The sequence below is a fragment of the Peromyscus maniculatus genome, chromosome 17 (genome assembly GCF_049852395.1).
Source record: "Peromyscus maniculatus bairdii isolate BWxNUB_F1_BW_parent chromosome 17, HU_Pman_BW_mat_3.1, whole genome shotgun sequence".
Classification (NCBI taxonomy): Eukaryota; Metazoa; Chordata; class Mammalia; order Rodentia; family Cricetidae; genus Peromyscus; species Peromyscus maniculatus.
This window is the reverse complement of record NC_134868.1, coordinates 36,144,002-36,170,843: the sequence shown is the minus strand read 5'-3', so window position 1 is coordinate 36,170,843 and position 26,842 is coordinate 36,144,002. Positions and strand designations below refer to the sequence as shown.

The 26,842-nt window shown below is 40.0% G+C and overlaps 1 protein-coding gene across 3 annotated transcripts in view; it reads right to left on the bottom strand.

Moving 5' to 3' along the window:
• Positions 1 to 26,842, bottom strand: part of Dlc1 (DLC1 Rho GTPase activating protein) — a 382,113-nt gene that overhangs the window by 194,204 nt on the left and 161,067 nt on the right. For all 3 annotated transcript variants that reach the window (XM_076553515.1, XM_042262901.2, XM_042262900.2), the window contains exon 5: positions 11,217 to 11,250. In XM_076553515.1, the coding sequence (XP_076409630.1) occupies positions 11,217 to 11,250 (34 nt within the window). The remainder of the gene's footprint in view (positions 1 to 11,216; positions 11,251 to 26,842) is intronic.

The following is a 26,842-nucleotide window of genomic DNA, read 5'->3' as shown; positions in this document are numbered from 1 at the left end:
ATACAAGCTGGGTGTGGTGGCGCATGCCTATGATTCCGGAGCTGGGTGATGGTGGGGCATGTGGAGACAGGCTAATCCTAGGTTAGCCTCCTTTACCAAATCTGAGAGACTCTGTCTCAAAACAACAAGAAAAAGATAAGTTGAGAGCAACTAAAGGGGTCAATGAACTCTATATGCACACATACACACCACCGAAACTCCCCTCCCAAACTATCACAGTTGGTGGTAGTGATCCATGCCTGTTCTATGAGGCTGAGGCAGAAAGATTCTAAATTTTAGCGAAGCTTCGGTTACATGGTAAGATCCTATCTTTGAAAGGAAGAAAAAGAAAGAAAGAAAGGAAGGAAGGAAGGAAGGAAGGGAGGAAGGAAGAAAGGAAGGAAGGAAGAAAGAAAGAAAGAAAGGGAAGAAGGAAGGAAGGAGATAAGCAAATATACATTACAGACGTGCACCCACAGAAATATATTCTTTCCTTAAAAGACAAATTGCATAAAATATGTCTAAACAAATTCAGAGTTTTTTTCTCTTGAAGATTGTTTTTACTTAAAAATCTGTACCAAGTATCACAATCATATTTTTGGTTTATAATCTTCTTAGATAAACATATTTAGTTGTATTTCATTGTTTATATTCCTCTCTGTGAGCTTACAGTGTTAGTGATTATTAATTAGTATCTCAATAATTAATTTTAATAAGAAAATGGGAATATAGTATCCTGAAAATATAAAATTATTGAGGGCAATGGAACTATAGTCAAGTTATAATGCAGACTTAAAACAGAGTAGTATTCTGGGATACAACTGAGTGATTTAAAAAGACAGAAAAAGAAACAATTTACTTGGTTAAGAAGAAAAAGAAAACCCATAAATCTTATGAACAGGGGTGGTACTACTGATTTAGATGAAAGAGATGCTGAAAGACACGAAATGAAAAGATGTTCTGTGTTGAAATGTAACTTCGAAGTAAAATATGATTTTGTCTCCTAAAGGACAGTATTAATTATGAAAAATTATGACATTATCAAACATTCATTATATACTTCAGATGTTGCTAGATCTTGTAGGATGAAGTAGATCAATAGGAAAATAAGAACTGATTCTTTATTAAGGCTAATTACATCATCTTTTGAAACTGAAAGCATGTGTATCAGAAATAGAGAATGATGCAAAAGCTCCTAGAGAAATAAGGAGCGGACCTCTCAGAGATAGATAAACCATAGCTTAGGTCTAGTCATAGGAATTTGGGAATGGATGTCTAACCACCCAGGTGCAAGGAATTCATTTGCGTTCCAGCCAACAAAGAGGACCAAGCATGTAACAATTCAGACCGGTTCTGCTGGTGTTCGACAGTGGCCTCTTGGGACCTGAAGCTGACCGCCAGGGACGAACAATCTGTATTTTAGATTTTGTGTGGTTCTGAAGACTGTGGTACAACATCATGCTGTTCTGCTCTCTCCCCCACGGAATGTGGACCGCCCCTTCCAGCATACCAACATCGTACACACTAGCCTGTTAGTGACTCAATAGCTTATGTCTAGAAAAAAAAAAAAGCAAAGTATACAGAGGATTCTATACTATGTATGGCTTCAAACACCCACTGGAGATCTTGCAGTATATTCTCTACAGATGATAAAAGACAGCTGTTTATCCACACAACAGAATATTATTCAGCATCGAAAGAACTTATCAAGCCATGACAAGCTGTGGAGAGACTTAAAGGCATGTTACTCAGTGCCCCATCTCACTGTGTCCTTTGTTTACTAGAATACCACACTTGGAACTATGCTTCCCTCTCAATATTGACGTGAATTTAAAAGCAAAGCAAAGCAAAGCACTCCTTTATTACCCAAGCATCTTTTGCCCAGCATTGTGTTTAGTGATAATTTGAATGATAACTTGGAGGCTGTTGCATGTAAGAGCGATATAAACGAAATGTTCAAACAGGATCACAACCCATCCAGGGTGAGAGAAGTAAACAGCTGGCGTAGGTGTGCATGCTGCAGCTGTAAATGAGCATGGGTTATTATAGGAGATGTCACAGTGAGAATGTGACACCAGCAGTCTTTGGAGGGACATGGGGGGGGGAGATAATTTCTAGGAGGGAAACAGGAGTAGCCAAAGGTCAAGCCAGCCAAAGAAAATTCAGGAAAAAATGTGAAGTTGTCACCATGGCAACAGCGGAAGGTACACCGGTAGAGGAAGATGGAAGATAAGGTCCGAAAGGAAGGGTAAGGCCCGATTATGGAAAAATGGATTCGTCAGCTGAGGAGTCTTGGCATTTAAGCACTTCAGGCAGCCACAGTGTGACTCCCCTTAGAAACCTCATTGAGCCTTCTTCCTTCTGATGTCGGACAGGGCAGCCACCTCTCTTGCAGAGAAGCTAGGTGATTAAGTAAGTGTTTGCCTGCTGAGCATCTATCAAAACTCGGGCGCGCTGTTATTTAACGCACTCCATTATTTATAGACACACCAACTCAAACACCTGCTATCGTTCTGGCCTTAGAAGTGCAGGAAAAATGTATCCTTTCAGGAAATCACAGGTCAATGGGGGAAAATACTTGATGAATACACCCAAGTAGACAGACCATAGACTTAAAGACTAAAGAAGCTACGAGCTGAGCTGTTACCCCCCCTCCCCCCGCTTACCCGTTTTCTCCAATGCATGAGAAAGAATGGAGCTCACCTTTACATGGAGGGGAATATTAAAACATGAGCCTCTGGGAGTCACTGGGATGTGTTTTCTAAGGAAACCCATGGTTGGGAAATACGGAAAGCAAACACATTACTCTGCTGTGAGAGTCCTTCCCGGAAGAGGAGCAGAATGTCCACAAGGCTTTTTTTTTTCAGAGAAGAAATATTAAGTTTGTCAAACACCATAAAAAGTCCTGGTCATCGATATACTGGCAATGACCAAATTTCCACATGAGTCTCTTGGTATACAAAATAAACAGATTGTTCTAAAAATTTTTTAATAAACTTGCTCTGCACAGCATACCATACTGTGTGTCAATGATGAAATGGGAGGCACATCAGGGGGACTTTTCATTATTGTGACAATACCCATAAAGTCAACTTAAATGGAGGAAGGACTTATTTTGGTTCATGCTTTTAGAGACTTCATTCCAAGGCCAGTTGTATATATGGCTCTGGACCAGAGGTGAGATAGAGCCTCATGATGACGTAGCTTGTGACAGAGACTCCTCAGGTCATGGCATCCAGGAAAAAGAGGAGACAAGAAGTGGCCAGGGCATGATATACCCTTTAATGGCGTCCTACAGTGACCAACTTCCTCTAACCAGGACTCTGAATCCCACAGTTCTACCACCTTTGATTTAGTCTGCTAGAATTTCGAATGTGCCAATGGATTGAGTTGTTCATTAGGCTGGAACTCTCATAATCTGGCCATCTCTAGAAACCCCTCACAGATACATGTGGAGCTGTGTTCTGCTAAGACAGTCATCTCTGTCTAACTAAGTGTACAGTCATGGTGGAAGGAGTATTATAAATTCATAAACAGAAACACTAAATACTGAAAGAAGAACACAGCCAAGTGGACCCTCAGCTATAGAGATCTGGGGCGACCGCCTCCATGCAGGATGTAGCAGATGAAATGGATGGAACTCAATAGAAAATATCTATCGGTATTGATTGAGATACAATTGAGGAAAAAAATGGATATAATAAATGTGTTTTACTTAATTAGCAATACACTAAAAATCAAAAACTAAGAAATGTTTAGAAACTATCCATATTTAAAAATATCCTAAAGTCAAAATTTTGGCATTTAAGAGAACACATATATATGTTTTAAAGGAATTTCTGAGACCTGGAAGCTAATGTGTTTCTTCTCAATAGTCCACTCAAACACAGCCAACTTTTTGTGGGTGAGTTTACATTAGGTTTTAGAGAAAATGAGAGGTTATGTGTGGGCATACCCTAAATTCTTTCCTCATAAAAAAGCAGGCAAGTAGAGACCATAAAACTTTTTTTAAAAAAATGCAGCAAGTGAGTATTTATATGCTATTTGTATAAAAATAGTTTAAGTCATTTTCCTGAGAGTGAAAGTGGATAGAGAATTTGGAATGTTGGCCTGGGCCCAGCCCAACCCGATAGAGGCAATGTTTAGATCATATGGAAACCCAGCAAGGAGCTGGGGGTCTTCGAAGTCACAGGAAGAGCTTCACTTAGAAGGTTCTACAGTTGGCTTTGACAGCATTACAGAAAGTTAAGCAATTGCAGATTTTAAATGTATTTTCCATTTATTCATTTATTTACCAAACATCAAACACTTAGAGAAATGCCAGGCCCTGGGGTAAAGAGCAGAATGCAACGAAATTCTGTCTTTGAATATGCTTGTAGTTTAGCGCTACAGAAAAACTAAGCTAATGTTATTGGTATTAACATGAGGCAGAAAACAGAGTAAAGTTTTGCAAAGAATTCTGAAATTGGACAGCCCTATTATTTTTTACCTAAGCAGAGCTCTTTGGATCTATAAATATTAGAAGGTGCCTTGAAGATTCTCACACGAACAAATGAATGACCCTCCGATAGTTAGACTGGGAAAATGGGCAAGTGGTTTTTAATTTTAGTGGTTTTTTTTTTTTTTTTTTTTTTTTGGTGTTTTACAGATATTTTCATCTGCATTTCCCCTTTACTGATCAAAGGCTGCCAAGGAAATTTATACCAAATGGCACTCAGTGTGGGTTTTGTTCTTTACGGTGTTTACAAGGCACGTGGACTGAAATGATGGAAACCTGGGTTTTCCTTCTTACACGTTTGTCACAGAGCAATGTTTGTTTGCTAGTTCTCTGCTTTGCTCACCACAACACGAAGTTTGCAGAGACTGTGACTCCACTCCATGCTTTTGAAAGGATAGCTTTCACAAGAGTTCCAGACTGAATTCTTCATTATCTTGTTTTTTAGCATTTTTACAGGCAACCAAATAACCTCAAGGCAGGAGAACAAACATTCTAAGAAAAACAACCAAGGAATCCAGCCAAAGTCGGATTCGAAGTCATTTTTTTTCCTCAATGGTACCCTTTACTGGTTTATGTGGGGTACTTTCTCCAACTACCGCCATTAATTAATTACTTGGCTGAGATTTTTGGCAGTTGGGGAGAAAGGCAGGAATAGAAGAGGAAGGAGAAAGTTTAAATAAAAATTTCAGAAGCACGTTATCTGGCAATCACTGATACTAAATTTGAAACACTTATGTGATTACGGTTGTTTGATTAAACCTGTTTCCAGAACACCCACAAGGAAGCAGATTTTTCTAGGCTCACAAAAACAGCATTGTGGACTAAGACAGGCTCATGACTGGCCCGAAGAAGATGTCATCTAAGCAAGGTAACCAAACTGCAGCAGAAAACACAGAGACTGTTCTTAGAATCAGAGGACAATGGCTCACCTCCCACTGCCTGGATAAGGATTCATTAAGGGGTTGATAAGATCTAATAAAACGCAGCAGAGAGGGGGCAAAGTGCCATTTTAGCTAATGACAATGGACACAGACTCTGCAAGCCGACAAAAGGTTCTGAGATTTAATTTTAGCACGAGAGATTTCATCACAAATGGTAGCATTTTTCAAACGTATCCAGAGAGTTCATTTTAGTGCCTAAATTATATCAATTTTCTAAGTTACTTGCTTTTTATCATAACAAACATCCTAATTCACTGGGGTAAATATATTTCTCCTCCACTGGATTTAACATAAATATTTTCACTTAGAATGAAGAAAAACATAATCCATATCATTTTTTCCAAATTGGTCATCTTTGTATTTCTATCTCATTTCTTACCTACTATCCCTATTTAAAAAAAAAAAAAAAAAGACAGGTTCAAACCCCAGATCTAAGCAACAGTAGAGAGATAAAAAATTAGAAGGCATTCTCTGGTTGGAGGTGGTGAAATAGTTGAATCTACCAACCAACAAATTAACCAATCAAGGGCATAGCGAGAAGACATACATATACATATTTTAATACATTAATTAATATATGTTAATATAATAATATAGGTAATAAAATTTTAATATATTTTATAGAGAGAACATATATATACATACACACACATATATATATGTATAAACACACACACACACACACACACACATATATATATATTAAGTGAAGTTCCTAGTGGGAAACAAATGACCTTAGGTTAAATTGAGTAGAGTTTAACGACAGGACATTGTAAAAGCCACACAGAGCGGCTGGAGCTAATGGCCAGTGGTTAAGAGCTTGCACTGTTCTTGTGGAGGACTCAGCTTTGGTGGGTTTTCTAGAGTGGCTCAAAATTGCCTGTCACTCTAGCCCCAGAGGATTCAACCCTATGGCCTCTGAAGATGTCTGCACTCATGTGCACAAACCTCAAACACTGATACACATATACATATAACGAGAGAGAGAGAGAGAGAGAGAGAGAGAGAGAGAGAGAGAGAGAGAGAGAGAGAGAGAGAGAGAGAGAGAGAGAGAAACCAGTTCTGGACAGTGCTGAAGAATTCCAGTGAAAAATGGAGTCTCCAGTGAGAGGGTCGGCAGGAGTGTGGGCTGAGGAGGAGCTTTGACGGGACCTTATGTAAACGAAGGGCGGCCAGAACAGCTGGACAATCTGTGAGCCTAGCCAGGCAGGCTGCTGTGTAGACAGGATCCAATTACACTACCCGAACACAGGGTTATTACGGAGGCGTGAGCAAATGGGGCATATATATTTCTCAAGGACTAATTATTTGGTAGATATTGAAGAATACTTGTTCACAAGAGAGAATTTTCGTCTCAAAGAGAAAATAATTTTTAGGGAGAGGTTACAATGTGACCAGCTGGGCCTGTATTGCAATGACATGCGTCTTCAATCAGCTCAGGAGGTTTGTGAAGAAAATGATCTCTCTTCCACAAGGCTTCCACGTAGCTAGCCGTATGTGGTGTCGCAAGGAAAGACACACAGACAGTAGCAACAAAGATAGCCTTTATGAGGCCTAATGCACAGTGCTTATGTGTATAACTGATTGTCATCAGAATGAGCTAGACTTCTAGGACTCACTGTGTGTTAGGCAGTCCTGCTTACATCAATATCATGGCGGATCCTTTATTTACACTGTCTAATTGAGAGGAATGAGGAAATTACATAACTTGCTGAAGGCTACACAGATAGGGAGCAGATGTGCTAGAGAAGATTCCAGTGACTCAGTCTCAGGCTGTTTTCCTTTTGTTTCTGAACGATTTTGAAAGATAAACCCTAACTCTGTATTCCAGGTTGGACTTGAACTTGCGATCCCAAGTGCCGCTGAGGTTTTAACACACCATCATGCCTGGCTCATGGAGCCCATTCTCTAGGTGTACACATTTGGTGATAATGAGGACAATAATATGTGATGATACTTGTGTGGTTTGAGAATACTTCTTCTAAGAGTGACTTGGTCGGTCATAAGAATACATATTGTGGTTTTAAGAATACGCATTCTGACATGGGTAGCTAAAAATGATTTTGGTATGATTCATGTCCTAGGAAGTGTATGGACAAGGTGCTGAAGAAATGCTCTGTTGAGAAGGGGGAGGAGGGGGACCCCAACGTGTGGAACTAATTCTCCAATGAGAGTCTGAGTTCCTGCAAGCAGGGGCTGAGTTTTGAATCATAACTGATTCTTCAGAATAGCCTACCAGGATGCCTAGAAGAAATAGCTGTTCAATAAATCCTTATGGAATGGTTGCACAGAATGCTGTTTCAAAAGCATCCCCTCCCCCTTTTCGGCACTCAGGAGGAAGGAGAGCAGCTGCAGAAGTGTCGGGAAAGCACCACGGCAGCCCCGGTGGGAGCAGAGGATGCACCAGGAGACCACACCAGACAGTGTGAGGCTATGCAAGAGGGACGGGTGGAGGGCACTGCACACGGCTGTGTTTAGAGCGCCGTAAGGCCCAATGGAGTGGGCTCCAGTTGCCTTGGATGAGATTAGATGTGATTTAAACAAAGTGTATAACAGAGCGATATTGTCATCTTACTCTGGAATGACTCTACAAGTCAAAATAGACGTTCTTAGTAAGGAACAATAGGCTGCCTTCACTGAACAAGAAGCAAACAGGAAAAGGAGAACAAAAAAGAAAAAGAAAAGAAAAAAGGCAGCCCTTAGGGTAGATAGGGAGGTTTAATCCTGCTAAAGAGGTCAGTATCCCAGGGAGACCGAGTAAGCCTTCTGTCTTGTGGCCCTGCTTCTCTCCAGTGGGAACTAAAGAGCAGAGCTCGGAATGAAGAGAGTCTCACCCATAAACTAAACACTTGCGACGTCTTCTATAGGCCGTGGGAAGTTTAGAAAGAGAAGAGTTGGATGCTTACACTCTTTCACAACTTTTGAACTAAATACGATTCTCTTTGGACCATATGATCTATTACCATTATTCACAGAATGTTCAAATACAGGAGTCATCTTCACAGGGGAAGCTCACTAACTTTTAAAGACATAAAATCTCTTTCTTACACTTGTATTTTCAAAAATTGTATTTCCTCAGAAGCATAATACTTCATGCAGGGAGCTATAATGTAAAATTAGCTTAGGAATATATCGTGGAAATATAAATGTTTTAACATAGATAAGAGGACAGGTTCTACTTGAATGAATTCAGCGTGAGTCATCAAGTGTGTGATAAGGGACATCCATGCGCCTTGCCTGCACCTGGGCAAGACAACATATTTCAGCTGATTTAATTCTTCAGAGAGATCTTATGAAAACCCATGAACTGAGTCTATCAACTTCTTCCCTCCATCTGCTTTTAATTTACATTGTATGTATGTATGTATGTATGTATGTATGTATGTATGTATGTATTGGTGTATGTGAGTGTGTTCCTGCACATGTGGAGGTCAGAACACAATTTCTTCACTTTCACCATGTGGGTCCTGGGGATTGAACTCAGGTTTTCAGGCTTGGTGGTAGGGCCTCTGCCAGCTGAGATAACTTGCTGACCGTTTTTCATCTTTTATTGGGACGGGATCTCTCTCTGCAATTCTCAGGCTGGTCTACAATTTACTATGTAGTCTAGACTTCCTTTGAACTCAACTGTCCCTCCTGCATCGGCCTTTCAATGCTAATTGTGGGATTGTGCCGTCACACTTGTCCTGTATCTGACATAGGGTTTTGCTAAGTAGTCCCAAGGCAGCACTGGACTTGTGAACCTCTAGCTTCTGCCTTTCTACTTCCGGCGTGCACCACCGCATAGACATCAGCTTTGAGATTTTCACCTCTTTAATATTAAATTTGGATATTAGAAAGTGTGGCCGTCAATTTCACTTTCCTGTTTCAGAGGTGGAGAATGCGCAAGGGAACGGGAAGTAGTTGGTGCATTCTGCTTATGCTGCGCTTAGTTCTGAGTTACAATAGTCTTTTAGAAATACCAGAGAAACTACACAATGAAGCACTCCCCCATGTCCAAGTGGAACCATTTCAGTGGAGGCGGAAGGAGTTGGCTCTTTGCTATGCTGTCTCCTCAGTCAGGTGCATATTCCTTCCCTTCTCTCTCTTCCCACCAGCCAACAGTGTACACTTGAATGGTTTCCTTGGGAGAATGAGAGAATTTGCCGACATTCTGGAGTAAGATGACGATATTGCTCCGTTATACACTTTGTTTAAATCACAGCTAATACAGGAAATTACAGAGAATGTCACAACCCCAGACAAAAATGGGGATCTTAGTTGTCTTTGAGGCGTATATGTACACACTTAATCATATTTAGTTTTTTTTTTTTTTATTTTTAGGCAGGGTTTCTCTGTGTAACAGTTCTGGCTGTCCTGGAACTCACTTTGTAGACTAGGCTGGCCTCAGACTCACTGAGTTCCACCTGCCTCTGCCTGCCAAGTGCTGGGATTAAAGGCGTGTGCCACCACCGCCCGGCCATCATTTAGTTCTTGTTTAACTAGACAGTCAAGCAAAATCTGTGTGGCAACATGGTGTGGTTTGACAACTTACTTTGAATTCACCTGATAAGAGAAGGGGTGGTTAATCTGTATGATCAGATTAACCCTTCATAGAAAATTGGATCCATTTTTATCATGTCCTCCTATTCTTTGGGGTTCTCGATGTTATTAGAGTGAAGAAGTCAGACACCATCTAAACAGGATAGAGAAGTTCAGCTCGCAGAGTTAAAGGGCTAAGTTGTTTGTGTGGAAATTGTCTAGCTACAAAGAAAGATCGCCATAAGAACAGATGAACATCACCATTCACATGTGACAAAGATGGTACTCACTACCAAACGTCAAGGCCCAAGTATGATTCCAGAACCCATGTGGTAGAAAGAAAAAACTGACTCCCATAAATTGTCCTCTGACTTCCATATTCATGCTATGGTATGCAGACTTCCTTCTTCCAAATAAATACATAAATAAATACGAGTAAATAAAAACTCATCTTCCACAAGCCCTAAACTCATTGGAGCATTTGATGTCTTGATGTCATGATACTGCCTTTTGGTTCTATGCAACTTGACTTCACTGTTGATCTTAAACATCACACATGCATGATCTCAATAAGGTCACATGTCTTTAAACCAAGTGACGTGCTTCAAGTTGGCGTGGCGCATTCAAACTGGTTTTGCTTTTCCTTTCGTCTTGATTTTCTTTAGGTAGACCACAGAAGACAATATTGAGAAAGACCAGCAGACTTCAAAGTATGCAATTCCATCAATTCCAGCCTAGTTTTTCCTGTTTTCACGTCTCTCATCAACCCTCTCCCACTTTCCCACAGTACTGTGGAATAATTACAATCATCACCGAGTGTGAAAAACAAGACCATCTTTTCTCCAGCAGTTACATTGCCTCTTGACTGCTTTCCATTATACAGTGTCCATTTTAATCACCAAGCACATCTATTTCTGACTACTGAACAAGATACTTGAGATAAAAAAAAAGCTTGATAAATACCAACAATCAGTTTTCAAAGACCATTCCTCAACACATTGGCCAATATCAATTTTTTCCCCCAAGAGAGAAAACAAATGTAATTGCAGTTAATTGTAAGACTACAAGAAGTTTTTTTTTAAACACAGTACAACGTGATGTTAAAAAGCCATAATTTTTTTCCATTTTGAGAACTGATTTTTTTTTGCTAAGAATTCAACAATAACAGAAATTGATGAGATTGGTGCACTTTAGATACTTAGTGAGATTTCTATTGTAAGGTGGAATTTCATTCTACAATAGGTAGGAGAGAAAACACAATCCAAATGTCAACTCACCAGCCATTTCCTTTTCTCCAACACATGGAAGAGCCTGAAAAAAGAAAAGAGATGCACAAAATTATGACCCTACTAGACAAATTTAACTGATATCACTAGGATTAATGTATCATAAATGTAGTAAAAACTAGATAAAATAGTAGAAAAAAGCATTTGAGGAGCAGTCTGTGAAGCCATTAGACTGGGCTTTGAGAGCCACGTCCAATCCATAATGATTCTCTGGTCTGAAGTTCGAATTCATTTATATTATCTTTAAATGGCATTGGCACTATGTTAGACTAATATGCCCTCTGACTTTGGATGAATGTCTTTGTCCTATTTTTGGGAGACCCACAAAGTAGTGTCTGGACATTCCAAGACTTTGGCGTTTCTCGACTGTCATTAAGTACCTGAGTGAGCTACCTGGCCTCTTTTATAACAGATGGAAAAATCTCATGTCTTTCATAGGGCTGCTGGGAGAACTGAATATCATGCCCTCCATAAGGCATCCCAGGTACCCAGAAAAAGGAACAATCTTGCTTACTTACTATTACTCTGGGCAGGGATTCTATGGGTTTATTTATTGATATGAAAGGTTTAAAAATGTCCATTCCATTTGATTATTATTTTTATTATTTTAAGCATAAGGCTCAGAATGAGTAAAATGAAATGCTTCAAAAGCTTAAGAAGCCCAACTGTTAACGCTATTCTTTGTGAATACCCAGAATGAATTAAGGAGCTTGAATTTCTAGTTCTCAGTTACTCTTGTTTAAAATGACACAGAGGCATTAGCTTGTGTGTGTGTGTGTGTGTGTGTGTGTGTGTGTGTTGCATATAGATTGAGTGTGTGGGTATACCTGTATGTATACATGCAGATTAGAGAGGCTTTTACGAGTCTATGTGACCCATCCATTGAGATTTCTACGTGACAACCTCTGAATACAGACTACCTAGTGCTTCTGTCTTCAGAGAACAGCAGCAGAGCTAAGACAGGAAAGGTACGTATGCATGTGATTTGTAGTGAGTGTGTGTGTGTGTGTGTGTATGTGTGTGTGTGTGAGAGAGAGAGAGAGAGAGAGAGAGAGAGAGAGAGAGAGAGAGAGAGAGGAGAAACAAAGACACACATACACATAGACAGAGACAGAGAGGAGAAAGACACAGAGAGGCAAAGAGACAGAGAGAAAGAAAGACAGGGAGAGAGACAGACAGAGAAAGGTACTTGTGGAAAGAGACTTCTTTGATGAAGGTTGAGAGATGCACTAATCTCTGAATGTAGGGATACACACTTAGAAGAAAGTTTACGGCATTTTCCACTTAGCAAAATAATAGTAATAGGTTCTCTATGAGCTCCTTAGCCAAGCAGTTTTGGATAAGTTTACAGTACATGCCCTCTTGTGGAGTGGGCCTTGAATACAGTTGGATAACTGTTGGTCACTTCCATAACATTCACACCACTATTACACCTATGGACATATCTTGCCGGGCTAGTCATTATCAAAGTTTTTAGAATTCACAGTTGGGTAAGACGATTGATGACATCTCTTCCTTAGCATACTGCATAAGACCCTCTGGTGCCATGAAAACCGGCCATCAGGGAGCAAGCTTTTAGATCAGTACCAGCTTGATTTCTCCCATGTTCTGTGTATGGTGTCTTCAGCAGAAAGGTTTTTAATATCAAGTTCTGTTGAGTGACTAAGAGTACTGGCAATAGAAGATTTGTAATTACTGGCAAGATTGTGAATGTAGGTAACAGGGAATGAGAGGATACTCATGGAGGAAGACTCCAATACAAATTAACTGACACTTTGTGTTTAGTACATGTAGGGTATACATTTAAACTTTTACCTACATAAATACACTAGATCCTCAGAACTATCTTTTGAAGTCCTACAGATTCCAGTAGCTTGGGTGTGGTCCTAAGGTCAATTATGAAAACTAGGACACACCCTTTGGGATGTTGGCCTCTGTGCCTACTTATCAGAGCATTCTGGTTGATGGAGGAAACAAGTCTGTGAGGATCTCTGACAAGATATCGACTGAGATTGCAAAATATACATGCATATATTTGTTTTGGACAGAAATTAGGCAATCATCCTCTTCTTATAGCTTAGGCATTTAAGATAAATTAAAACTCTTGCCCCAAACCACAAGTTTGACTAACAATAGACAGACATTGCCCATATTGTATTTGATTATAAAAATGTATCCTTAGTATGTAGAATAATCATTGTGTTGAGTTATAAGACAAAAATATTTTACCCTTCATATGCCCCATGTCCATATTTCATGTGGCTAATGCTGATTATTTTGGAATCTTACCATGTTCCACATGCTGCTTTAATTTACCAAATCTCATTTCCATTAAGTAACTGCCACAGTCGTATTACAAAGTAGAAAAAAGAGAGTCAAAGTTTAATGTTCCTAGATGGTGACAATCTCTCTTTTCAAGCAAGACCACATCATAATAACAACTGGATAGCTCTCCACTCACTTGTTTTTGAGGCCAGACTGTCTCTCCAGAAAATGATCTATGCATAAATTGATTAAATTTGTGAATTTAGGAAGGGATATAAGGCATTGAAGCAATTAGAAAATGCTGGCACTTAGTATTCAGCTAATTAAAGCTTTTTGTTGACTCTTAATTACATGTCTTAAGATAACGTGGATACAAAAATCTAAAAATTTTCTTCAGTGTGGAATTCACAATCTAGTTGCGAAAGACATATGAACAGACAAAAAATAGTTCCACACAGTGGATGTTGAGTGATAGTGATCAGTTCTATCACTGGTATGGTGTTAAAGGAAACGATTAGGTAGTAGATGACTAAGAGTACACAGGTGGAGGGCGGGCTGGAGAGTTGACTCAGTGGTTAAAGACACTTGCTGCTTTTACAGAGGACCCAAGTTTGATTCCCAACACCCACTTTGAATAATTAATCTGATACCCTCTTTTTGCATCCCGGGGTACCCATATATGTTGCATAGCACAAGTACACATTAATAAAAATATAGATAAATCTTAAAACAAAATATTATCTAGGTGGAAATGGAATGGTTTCAGGCATTGGACCCTTGTGAAGGAGGCATTGTTAAGTGGATATTTTTCCCCCTTGATTTCCAAGATATGCCTGATGAGTACAGTTGGGTCTTCGTTTTGAGGTCCCAGAGTGTCCAACTATCTATTCTTGGTATTACCAGAGACTTCTCATGCCAGATGGCTGTACACACCCAATTGCAAAGTAGGTGTTCATCAAATGGAATGAACATACTAAATATGATTGTTGCTTATGATATGAGAAAGTTCCCATAGAAAGCATATTTTTGAATTTGTTAGGGTCCCTTGCTAATAGCTGCCATATGTTTCATTTGAACTGCCTCTTCAGGAAGTTATTTAACATTTTTGGCAATAAAGCAATTAAATGGGGTTTTCTGCTGGCCATATGGGTTCTCTGTAACTTCATATTTTCTTCTCTCTCAATGGAACAAAGGAAAGTCTACTAATAACTTCCAAATGAGAGGGGGAAATCATTCATATTTTGTTATTCTCCTCTATGATATTCAAATGATAGAAATATCACCATTTCTGTGGGTCCAAACCACTACTACCTGCATATTCTGACTTTCTAATAGCTCTCCTAGGGAAGGGTGCTAGACTTTGGTGGCAAATTAAGGTGCTTTTTCACTTGAAATTTTAAAAAAAGTAATTGAAAAGAAAGCTCTTTAGTAAAAAAAGAGGAAATAATTTGCCTTAATGAGCACTTTTAAAGCTGTGTGTGGGAGCTTAGCTGGCTGCTCATGTTTCTGGATGTGAAATGCGCTTAAGGAAGAGCTGACTTGGACATGACTTGTAGAAATATTACCTATGTATGTCATGCCTTTGGGTTTCCTGGGAGGACAGTTCTCTGCACCAATGGCATGAACTCTACTTGACACCTTTGGGGACTTACAGCAACCATTATACTACTAGAGACAGCAGCCTAAGGAAAAGATGTCATATCAGAATGCACTCCAGCACAATGGCAATAGATTCTAGTTGATCTAGTTTCTTCTGGATGATGGGAATGATATCATTTTTCTCTACAATAAATTAATTTTATCAAAATGCTTTTTCCTTCAGTTACATAAAACACTTTTTTTGGTTATTTGGAATTAGTACCATACAATGTCACTATCAAGAAGGCTTTTTTCATGGTCAATCTTTTCAAAGAATAGAGAAATAGTCTAGAAGACTCCATAAAAAGACAGCTCTTTTGTTTCCTTTACACAAAGAGCCCTGCCTGGCAGTTTTTGTTTTTCTCTCTGTCTCTATTTCTCTATCTCCATCTCTCAGTATCTGTCTTTCATTCTCCCTCTCTCTCTATGTGCTCTCTCTCTCTCTCTCTCTCTCTCTCTCTCTCTCTCTCTCTCTCTCTCTCTCTCTCTCTTTCTCTCTCTGTGCTTATTTGGAATTCTTTCAAATATTACAGATGTTTATGTAGAAGTGTCTGGATTATTTTTTTCTGTAGGAATTTCCTCCATTTTCCTTCTAAAAATAGTTAAATTCATAATGAATTAGTGACAGTATAACTTACTCTCTTCCTTTTAAAACACTCACATATGTTCTCAAAATCAATTTATAGAGAAAATTTCACAATGAGTAATTGTGTCCTTAGAAATGATGGGAAAGTATCCTTTGGTGATGAAGAGCCTGGATCTCAGATGAGGGCTCAAGAGCCCATTGTAGGCAGTGGGAGGAGGCTGGGACTCACACTTGATAGCAGGGAGAGTTAGTGAGTGTACTTCTTTTTGAGTAGTCATGAAAGGAAACATCGAAAAAAAAGGGGGCACGTAGGGAAATGGGCTTGGTTCTCTCTTCATCATCTATAGACTTATTTGAAATCCTTTCAGTGTGTAATACAGCCATCCACTCAGTGGTTTCAGTTTGCTTTCATTTGAAGGAAGAGTCTCACTGGAAAATGGAGTCTGATGGGCAGTATGACATCATCTATTCTGGGTTAGGAAGTATTTCTTTAGCTTTTGAGGTCATCTTTTAGGAACATCTTCATGACAGAGGATTTAGAAGTCATCAAATTTCAAATCTTCGAGGACCATCGTCATAATTTCTCCGCTCTCTATCTATAAATTGTTTAAGACTTAAAAAAAAAACACTTTAAAGAAATATCTCTTTTTAAACTTGCTTTTCATAAGAAAAAAACGCATGTATTTGTGGATTGCAGGTTTTGGCTATATTATTCATAATGCATTCTCAGTTAAGTGGCTACTCATTTATCACGCTTGCCTCTGCTTCGGCTGACCTGTCACCCGTGGCCTATGTGTCATTCTTGGAGAGCACCCCTCTTGTTCTTTCTCCATCATGGCAGCTGTGAGGATGCCGAGCTCTCAGCAGGCTAAGAAATGAATTGCACAATGCTGCAGACACTTGGCTGCCATACTGGAGCGAGACTAGAACCTTCTAGACAGCACTGTCTCCTACGCCACGGGGAGCCCAACAATCACCATGGCTTTATCTCTCCCAGGGCTCTAGTCTTCCCAGTGCTCAGGAATCCACTTAACTTACTTTATAACCTGCAGTAAATGATATCTGATTGTCCAATAGACTCTGCTTTCCAGTGAGAGTCTTCATTCAAATGAAAACAAACTGTACCCAACTCTCAAATTTCTTCAAATTAAAATGAATTTCATAGGCAGTTCATAAATTATAAATATACAGCAAACATAAAATTACATGTCATATGTGTAATGTTAGGAGAATGGAATAAAAGCATATACTTTTTAATACTTAAAAGTATTTGTTAATAGTTTAACATAATTCCCCATTATTTCTAGTTTCAAAGTAAAACAGCTAGCATCATGAATTTGTTTTCTTCTTCTTCTTCATTTAGTCTCTGAGAAGGCTAAGAGACAAACTACTATTTAATTCATACCTATCAGGGACATGATAAGTATTACCAATTATATTAAAATAAAAGATTAAATTCACTTCAGCAGTTCAGTGTCTGCAGAGTATCCATCTCCCTCAAAATGTAGTAATATTCACACTTGTTTCACGATCTGCAGCTCGCAAGCTTTCTGTCAAAGCACTACCCTGTCATACCAGAGCCGCCGAGGAGTACAGATGAAAGCCTTTTGAATAACATCCATAAACTTACTTCTGACAAACGCTAGCCTTGTTCACTGCGTTGGAATTTATTTTTATCACACCTTGCTCCATGTAAGTGAGCTCTTGGCTGGGACCCAGAAATATTTTTGTTGCAGTGAGATAGACGTTGTAGTGCTAAGCACTGACAAATTTGATTTGAAATATGTATCTTTTGGGCTCTGTAGCCTCTGATGCCCACAACTCCAGGGCTGGTTACGATTCAGATATTCCTTCCTGAAGGTAAAGTTTCTTTGATGTTTTTCATGTGTATTGAAGCTTCTTATTGAAAGCCTAAGGGGAAAGAAACTACTGAAAGTGGAAACTAAGGAGGACATTTGGAGTTCAAGAACATTCGTTGAAACCAATATATGGTATGAGAACTTTTGGAAATGAGAATGATAATAAGTAATGCCTCAATATTTGACATCTGAAAGTTGTGAATCATGTTAACATTGATAGTCTTTTTACTTCCTGGCCACCATGAGGTGAACTCTGCCCTTTATCCTGATGTAGATACTGCCTTGTCAACAGGTCTTCAGGCAAAGGAGCAAACTGAACATCGATGGAAATCTCTGGAACTATGGACCAAGATAAAGCTTTTCTTCCTTAACAACAAAACTGAGATCTTCTAAGTTTCTCTGCCCTTTGGAGGATGGATGCTGAGGTGCAGGTATGTCCATGTTATCATTTTGAGGCAGAAGCCTGGATCAGTCTGTAAAGTGTCAGAGGTCTCTGCCATTCATTAAGAGGCGAACTTGATGTTATTTTTGGTTCTCTTTTATGATCAACATAATAACTACTTTAGGACAAATGTCCTTTATCAATAAAGTCATGGACCCCAACTCAATTTCTCAGACTTCAGAATGGACCTGACTCTCCCCATTTTGTGTTGGGCTCCGTTACTCCCCATTTCCTTTCTACTTTGTTCTTCCTCCAGGAAAGCTGATCTGGATGGCAAGCAGAGCAGTATACCCTAGAAAGCCAAGGTCAATTTTGATTAACATGGATTTCCCAATCAGAATGTTCACATTTGATGATACAAGATACCGATTATTGCATTAAAATGAACCACTGTGGTTTGCATGTCCACCTGTGATAGTCTTGTCTGTTGTACAAGATGCAGATGCAGAGAGCAAATTTCTCACTTTAATATCAACGTCTAAAATGACAGACAACTATGAGATAGCAGCTTCTCCCACTTTATCCAGATTTAATCTGAAAAACACCTCTCCCCTCCCCTGTCCCTCATTCAAGAATACTATAGAGGTTAGCAAAGTACACGGACATAAGTGGCCACAGGTGGCTAACTCCTGATTTCACGGTAACAGAACCTCTGGGGATGCACTGCCGTGGTTCTCACGACCTGCCAGCCAGCCCTGCTCTGGTGCCAACCGCAGCCTGCCAGAGAACAATGTAAGGAAGGTTTGTGTGAAATGTGTGGAGTGAGCAAGTGGAGAGGCTTGGCTGAGGAGTACATAGTGGTATGTTTCTTTTGTTGGAGTGATTTGATAATTTCTTGCATGGGATGCATTTATAAGGGTGATATAACTTTGAGAAGCATGTTTTCTCTTTCTAGTAATTAAAATTAACGTTAACAAATTGTTTAGCTGTCGGAAGAGTTCTAGTTTGGAGAATTTATATGCAAACCCTACAGGGTTCACATATGTCTGAGTGTAGCTAGAGTTTTCCTGCCTGGCCCACAGTCAGGACAAATCTCTGTCACCCGCCAGTCCCACAGCCGCTCAGACCCAACCAAGTAAACACAGAGATTTATATTGCTTACAAACTGTATGGCCATGGCAGGCTTCTTGCTAACTGTTCTTATAGCTTAAATTAGTCCATTTCCATAAATCTATACCTTGCCACATGGCTTGTGGCTTACCGGTTTCTTTACATGCTGCTTGTCCTGGAGGTGGCTGCAGTGTCTCTGACCCAGCCTTCCACTTACCAGAATTCTTCTCCTCCTTGTCCCGCCTATACTTCCTCCTGCCTGGCCACTGGCCAATCAGTGTTTTATTTATTGACCAATCAGAGCAACAGATTTGACATACAGACCATCCCACAGCATCTGGGAGAAGGGGCTCATGAGCCCTCTCTTCTTCCAGAGAAGTTATTGGCAGTTCCTCTTGTTGGGGGAGGGGAGAGTTATTTTCTTCAATGGCATAACCACTGATAACTTACCACACTCAAGTAAATAACCCTCCATGCATGCTCATGCAGGGAACCCTGAATACACTCAGCAGGGCACAGCAAACCAAACAAACAGGAAAAAATAAGACAAGAAATTAGGAAGGGGACTTGGCTAGAAGCAAGGGTTTAGGCATAGTAGGAAGGTATGGGTGTGAGAATGGCCAAAATACAGTATATACTTACATGAGGTTACAAAATAATAACATTAAATGTCTCCTTTTAAGTGAAAGGTGAGACTACTTAGATTAAGAGGAAAAAATCTTTTTGGAGGTTGCTAAGATCCTCTGTGAACTGTTTCACCCTGCAGAATCATTGCTGATCTCACAGTATCTACTCAATGATTTAAACGTCACTATTTGTATGTGAGAAATAGAATATAAAAGAGTTCTAGGATCCTGGGCATCCACTGGGGTCTTGGCGCTTCCTCAGCCATGACAGGGTAGGACCTCTGCTCAGAAGAAGGGAAGACTTCCTGGACCCATGTTATATGAGGAGGCAGAAAGTAGGGAGAGTAGAAAAGGGCTGAGAAAGGAACACTAGAGAAGGAAGCCATTTAAGGAAGAGGGTCTGGCTACAGTTGTCAGCCATTCTAAAGGACTGAGCAATAGACCTCAATGACATAAGGAACAGGCAACATTTCCTGAGCTGACACCAGATGCTTGCTTTATGCCAGCCACTCTTTTTTGTCCCTTCCTTAAAAAAAATAACCTACTGAATTGTTCTTTGAAAAATTCACATTTGTATTTAAGGCACTCTGGCTACTGTTGCCCCCTGTGGTGGTTCGAATGAGAAATGCCCCCCATAGGCTCATGTATTTGAACACTAGGTCCCCAGTTGGTGGCACTGTTTGGGAAGGTCGTGGAACCTTAAACAGGAAGTACAGCATTGGGACAGCCTACAAAGGGTGTATAGCCTTTGTGTGTGGATGAAGCTATGATCAACCAGCTTCCTGCTTCTGCCTCCACAGCATGCCTTCCCTGTCTCAATGAACTCTATCACTCAGACCATAAGCCAAGCAAGCTCTTTTTCCTTAGATTTTGGTCATGGCATTTTTCTCACTCAGCAGAACAGTAACTAATACAGCCTTAACTCACTGAACACCCCTGCAACCATCAATCTCTACCCCTTTCTTTCTAGGTTCCCTTCTCCCATTCCTGACTTTTGGTTTTCTTCTGTGACTTGTGACTTGCTGAGATTGACCAGGACCACCAGTGTCACAATGACTTGGGAGCCATCCAGCAGAGCCTGGTGGGTTCATTAGTGGTTTTATAACCGAAGATAATGTCTTTCCCTTCTGCAGCACCCATTGGCTATAGCATCCCTGGAGCCCCAACTCACGATTGGTTATTGACAGGCCAGCCTTCAGCAGGCCTGTTGTAGACAGCCACAGCTGCTGTGAGGTCATGGTCGCCCTGGTTGTGCCCTGCAGAAGACAGAACTTACCCACTTTTTTCTGACATTCACATTCTTTCTGCTCTCCTTCTACGACATTCCCTGAGTCTCAGAGGGAGTGGTATAATCGTCCTCTTTAGGGCTGAACACTCAGTGGTCACTTATTCCCAGCACCTTGAGCAGCCATGGGTTTCTTTGCAGATAAATACCATCCCCAGCTTTAACTAGAGAGGCGTTTGTTTGCCACAAGTGGTGGTGGATACAGATAGCGACACTATCTGCCAGTTATTCACCAGGTCCCATGGATGTAGTTTCTGCGAATCACCATCCACCATGAAGTGGGCTTTTTGTTGACGCAGCTGCTTTAGACTTATCCATACTCCTGTTTGTATTTCCTTATCAACAGTCCTGTAATTCAACCCAATGAACTCTCTAGTTTACTGAGCTAGGCTTGGGTGAAATGTATATATATAGAAATATATATATATATATATATATATATCTTTGTATCTGTCACGATTCTTCTGTCTGCAATGACTGGATGTTCAGATCTCTTCAGAAGACATTTCACAACACCCCTGTTCTTACATTTTTGTCTACCCTGCCTGTCCTGGGCTCGAATATTTCATTTTCTATCAATATTCTGCACTATGGGTAAAAGTAAGCTAGACAGGATATTGTTTTCAGCTACTGGAAATAAGACACAACTGGGCAAGATATGGGTGGGGAGGAGAAACTGAAGGCTGGTTATTGTTGAGATGCTCGGTGAGTCTATGCGATGGCTTGAATAGGAACAATAAATTATAACACATTAAACCCTTCTACTCCACGTGAGCCCTGGGCTGGCCAAACCTCCCCTCTTCAACTTCTAAATAAGACATTACTGACTAAGGGTACATTTACCAGAACAAAGGAGACATCTATCTATGTCTCTCTCTCTCTCTCACTGTGTGTGTGTGTGTGTGTGTGTGTGTGTGTGTGTGTGTGTGTGTGTGTGTGTGGTTGAAGAGGATGTTAGATCACAAAAGTTGAAGTCACAGGTGGTTGTCGCCCAGTGTGGGAGCTAGGAACTGGGCTCTGGTTTGGTGCAGGAGCTGGACACTCTCCTAACCACTGAGCCATCTTTTCATCCCCACATCTTTATTTCTATGACAATGTAAGAAAATGTGCATTTTCATGAGATATATTAGATGCTTTGTAGTTCAGTTTCATGTAATGTTCTCTATACAAAGAAACAATATCAGGTGAGATGAACTCATCTGGACAAAGGTATAATAGAGATTGTTTTTGTAGGTATGAACTTTTTCATCAACCAATTGTGATCTCAGAGAGCCTATTTATAATGGTATCAATACAGTTTCTGTTATTACCATAAAACAATGCAGACTGCTCCATAAAGAAAAAGAGTTTGTGTTAGTTTATGATTCTCCAGAAGAAAGGTGCAGTGTGCATATCTAGTCATAATTTTCTTGCTAGGGAACTCTGAGGCAATGCAGGGTATCACATGACAAACACATACCCACATGTTGCACCTCCGGGTCTACCCATCTTTTACCAACTTCCAGAGTTCAGTCCCGGAAGAGCCACACTAATCTAGTCCTAACCACTTTCCAGGGGTAGGACCTCTAAACAGCATATCAAGATTGACTTTCTTTTCAGCCTCTCATGACCTCGTAGTGGGGACTAGTTTTCAACACATGGAGACCTGGGGGCACTGAGACCACATCCAACTCACAGCAATTCAAAATTCATCAAATTCAAAAGCAATTGGTGTAGTGACAATGTAGAGAACTGCTTTTTTTTTTTTTTTTTTTTTTTTTGTGATATATATTTTTTATTTTACAATACCATTCAGTTCTACATATCGGCCATGGGTTCCCCTATTCTCCCCCCTCCCCCGCCCTCCCCTTACCCCCAGCCCACCCTCCATTCCCACCTCCTCCAGGACAAGTCCTCCCCCGAGGACTGTGATCGACTTGGTAGAATCAGTCCAGGGAGGTCCAGTCCCTTCCTCTCAGACTAAGCCAAGTGTCCCTGCATAAGTTCCTGGTTTCAAACAGCCAACTCATGGAATGAGCACAGGACTTGGTCCCACTGCCTAGATGCCTCCCAAACTGATCAAGCCAATCAACTGTCTCACCTATTCAGAGGGCCTGATCCAGCTGGGAGCCCCTCAGTCTTTGGTTCATAGTTCATGTGTTTCCATTCATTTGGCTATTTTTTTTCAATAATTGAGTAAAACTGAAATTTATTATATGCCACAGTCGTCCTAGGGACCTCCATGCTATATATATAGCCTCTATGGTTCTATGGGTTGTGGTCTGATTGTTCATTTTATATCTAGAATCCACCAATGAGTGAGTACATACCATAACTGTCTTTCTGGGTTTGGGTTACCTCACTCAGGATGATTTTTTCTAGTTCCATCCATTTGCCTGCAAATTTCATGCTTTCATTGTTTTTCTCTGCTGAGTAGTACTCCATTGTGTATATGTACCACATTTTTTTCATCCATTCTTCCGTTGATGGGCATCTAGGTTGTTTCCAGGTTCTGGCTATTACAAATAGTGCTGCTATGAACATAGCTGAGCATGTATCTTTATGGTATGTATCAGCATTCTTTGGGTATATGCCCAAGAGTGGGATGGCTGGGTCTTGAGGTAGTTCGATTCCTAATTTTCTGAGAAACCGCCATACTGATTTCCATAGTGGTTGTACAAGTTTACATTCCCACCAACAGTGGAGGAGTGTTCCCTTTGCTCCACATCCTCTCCAACATTGGTTGTCATTGGTGTTTTTGATCTTAGCCATTCTAACAGGTGTAAGGTGGTATCTCAGAGTCGTTTTGATTTGCATTTCTCTGATGATTAAGGATGTTGAGCATTTCTTTAAATGTCTTTCAGCCATTTGTAGTTCTTGTTTTGTGAATTCTCTGTTTAGCTCTTTAGCCCATTTTTTAATTGGACTGTTCAGTGCTTTGATGTCTAGTTTCTTGAGTTCTTTATATATTGTGGAGATCAATCCTCTGTCAGATGTGGGGTTGGTGAAGATCTTTTCCCAATCTGTTGGCTGTCTTTTTGTCTTATTGACTGTGTCTTTTGCCCTGCAAAAGCTTCTCAGTTTTGAGAGGTCCCATTTATTAATGGTTGTGCTCAGGGTCTGTGCTGTCGGTGTTTTATTTAGGAAATGGTCTCCAGTGCCAATGCGTTCAAGAGTGCTTCCTATCTTCTTTTCTATTAAGTTTAGTGTAACTGGATTTATGTTTAGGTCTTTGATCCACTTGGACTTGAGTTTTGTGCATGGTGACAGATATGGATCTATTTGTAATCTTTTACATATTGACACCCAGTTATGCCAGCACCATTTGTTGAAGATACTTTCTTTGTTCCATTGTATAGTTTTGGCTCCTTTGTCAAAAACCAGGTGTTCATATGTGCATGGATTAATGTCAGGGTCTTCAATTCGATTCCATTGGTCCGTATGTCGGTTTTTATACCAGTACCAAGCTGTTTTTATTACTATAGCTCTATAGTAGAGTTTGAGGTCCGGGATGGTGATGCCTCCAAGGGTTGCTTTATCGTATAGGATTCTTTTAGCTATCCTGGGTCTTTTGTTTTTCCATATAAAGTTGAGTATTTTTCTTTCCAAGTCTGGAGAACTGCTTTTTAAAATATGAGCACATTGGCAAATAAAAAAGAAAAAAAGCCAAGAAAGGGAGAGCAGAGCAGGATGACTTCTGGCCTTGAAGTAACTTCACTGTGTGGCTGGGATCCTATTTCCCACTCGGAAGCTAGGGAGGCACACCAGCACTGGTTTTTCAGCATGGCCTGCCTCTTCCACCCAGGTCCCCCTAGCATTCTTCCTCAACCATTATTTCTATGCTTTGTAGACAAATTTCTCAACAGTCTTATTAAATAAGAAACACAGAGCCAAATATAGGGGTAATAGCCGAAGAGATCAAAGAAATAGTGAATAGCTACCGACTAACTAACCTTAGCTTACTACCTTGCCATAGCTTCCCAAGAGAGAGAGAGCTTCTTCCTGTCTAACCTGTGCTTTTATTGCCTTCCTGTTCTGCCTTCTCATTGGCTCTAAGCCCAGCCACATCACTTCCTCATCACTGCTTATTTATACAGACCTCCAGATCTCTATGGTTGGTACTGGGATTAAAGGCGTGTGTCACCACACTTGGCTGTGTCCTTGACCACACAGAGGCTGCCTGCCATGTGATCGGATTAAGGGCATGTGCTATCATTGCCTGACTTCTGTTTATGGCTCACTATGACCTGTGATCTCCAGGCAAACTTTATTTATTAACATACAAATAAAATATCACATTTCAGCACAAATAAAATATCACCACAATGCTTTTATTATTAGAACAACACAAAGCTGGCTTGGCTTATTAAGTTGACATATGACAAGTGAATTCTAGTTTCTTTCTTTTTTCTAGGATAGGGTCTTACTTTAGTAGGCCAGCCTGGCCTCTACCTGGCCACCCAACTGCCTCAGCCTCCAGAGTTCTGGCAAAACAGGCTTGTGCTACTACCATTACTGAGAATCTTAGCTGGGAACTTGAGTAAGATGATCCTTCATTATCTCCAACTTCTTTCTTGTTGCTAATTTAGAATACATGGCCTCATGACTTGTGGGGTCTATCAAGGGGGTTGAAGACTTATCCTGCTAACTCTTCCTTATGAGGAACTTGGATCCTGGGGTCTCCTTACCTTTGTATTGAGTGTAACTCATGTAATGATCTACTTTCTGGAATTAACAAAGATATATTTGGTTTTACCTTTTAAAATAAAAGTATGGCAAAATACCCATTTACCCTTTTAAATGACATACAATATAGCAGGGACCCAATGGCAACCAAATGACCATGGCTGCTTAAAAGGAAAATGATAACAAGAAAGAATATTGCACCTCAAAAAGGCATTTAGACTTTACTAAGCAAGGGGCTAAACAGGAAACTTGCTGTAAAAGAAAGAGAGACTTCAAGGTGGTTCCACAAACAGGGTGCCTAAGCAGTTTAGAGCATTCTAGAGACAGAGCAAATGTCATGGCTGGGGTGGCACCCTTCCCTTCCCACCCATGCCCCTCTGCATGGGCACCATCCTGCATCAAGGGAGGCACAAGCAGAGGTGGAGCTCATCTGCTTCTGGGACACAGGGAGGGCTTGCTGACGCTCCATCCTTTCTTTTCACAGAAGCAAATGCATTTTCAAAGTCACCGCCTGTAAGCCATCCTCATTATGTCTCACACATGACAGGCCATCCAAAAGAGGTGGCCGACTTTTCAGGCACCTTTTATCTGAACTCAGCAAGCATGCAGTGTTCTTTTTTGAGTCTATTTTTAATTCCTAGAATGTTTTCTTTTTAGTATTTGGGTCAAAATTCCATCTAAAATGTTGTGTTTCCTTTAATTCTCTACCCTAGAAATGTTGAGAATTAGAAAATTAAAGATTTATTGGGGTAAGCTCAAACATACATCTGTTTGTGTGTATATTATTATATATATTATATGCATAAATATAATTTATTTCATTGAAGTCTTGAAAATACACTTTTGTTTCAAAAACTTTAATCCATTTGGCTTCATAATAAGAGAAATTCAAAGTAAAAAATACATTTCTTGTATTAAATAATTTATTTTGTTAATCAAAATACATAAACCATTATCTGTTGGTTACTTTGACAGGCATGCATAGTTATTACTGATCATTATAGTTTTAAAACACAACCAAATGTCTGTTGCTAAAACGGACTTATAGTACTTCTTTGCTTTGCAGTGGACCAAATGGAAAGATACAAAAAGCTAGCTTCTAATTTTTGTTATAATTTTCTCATGACTTTATACAGTGAAGCATTTGGGTTGGATTGATGATGGTTATTTAATTTGTAATTATTGATGTCTGTGTACCGTC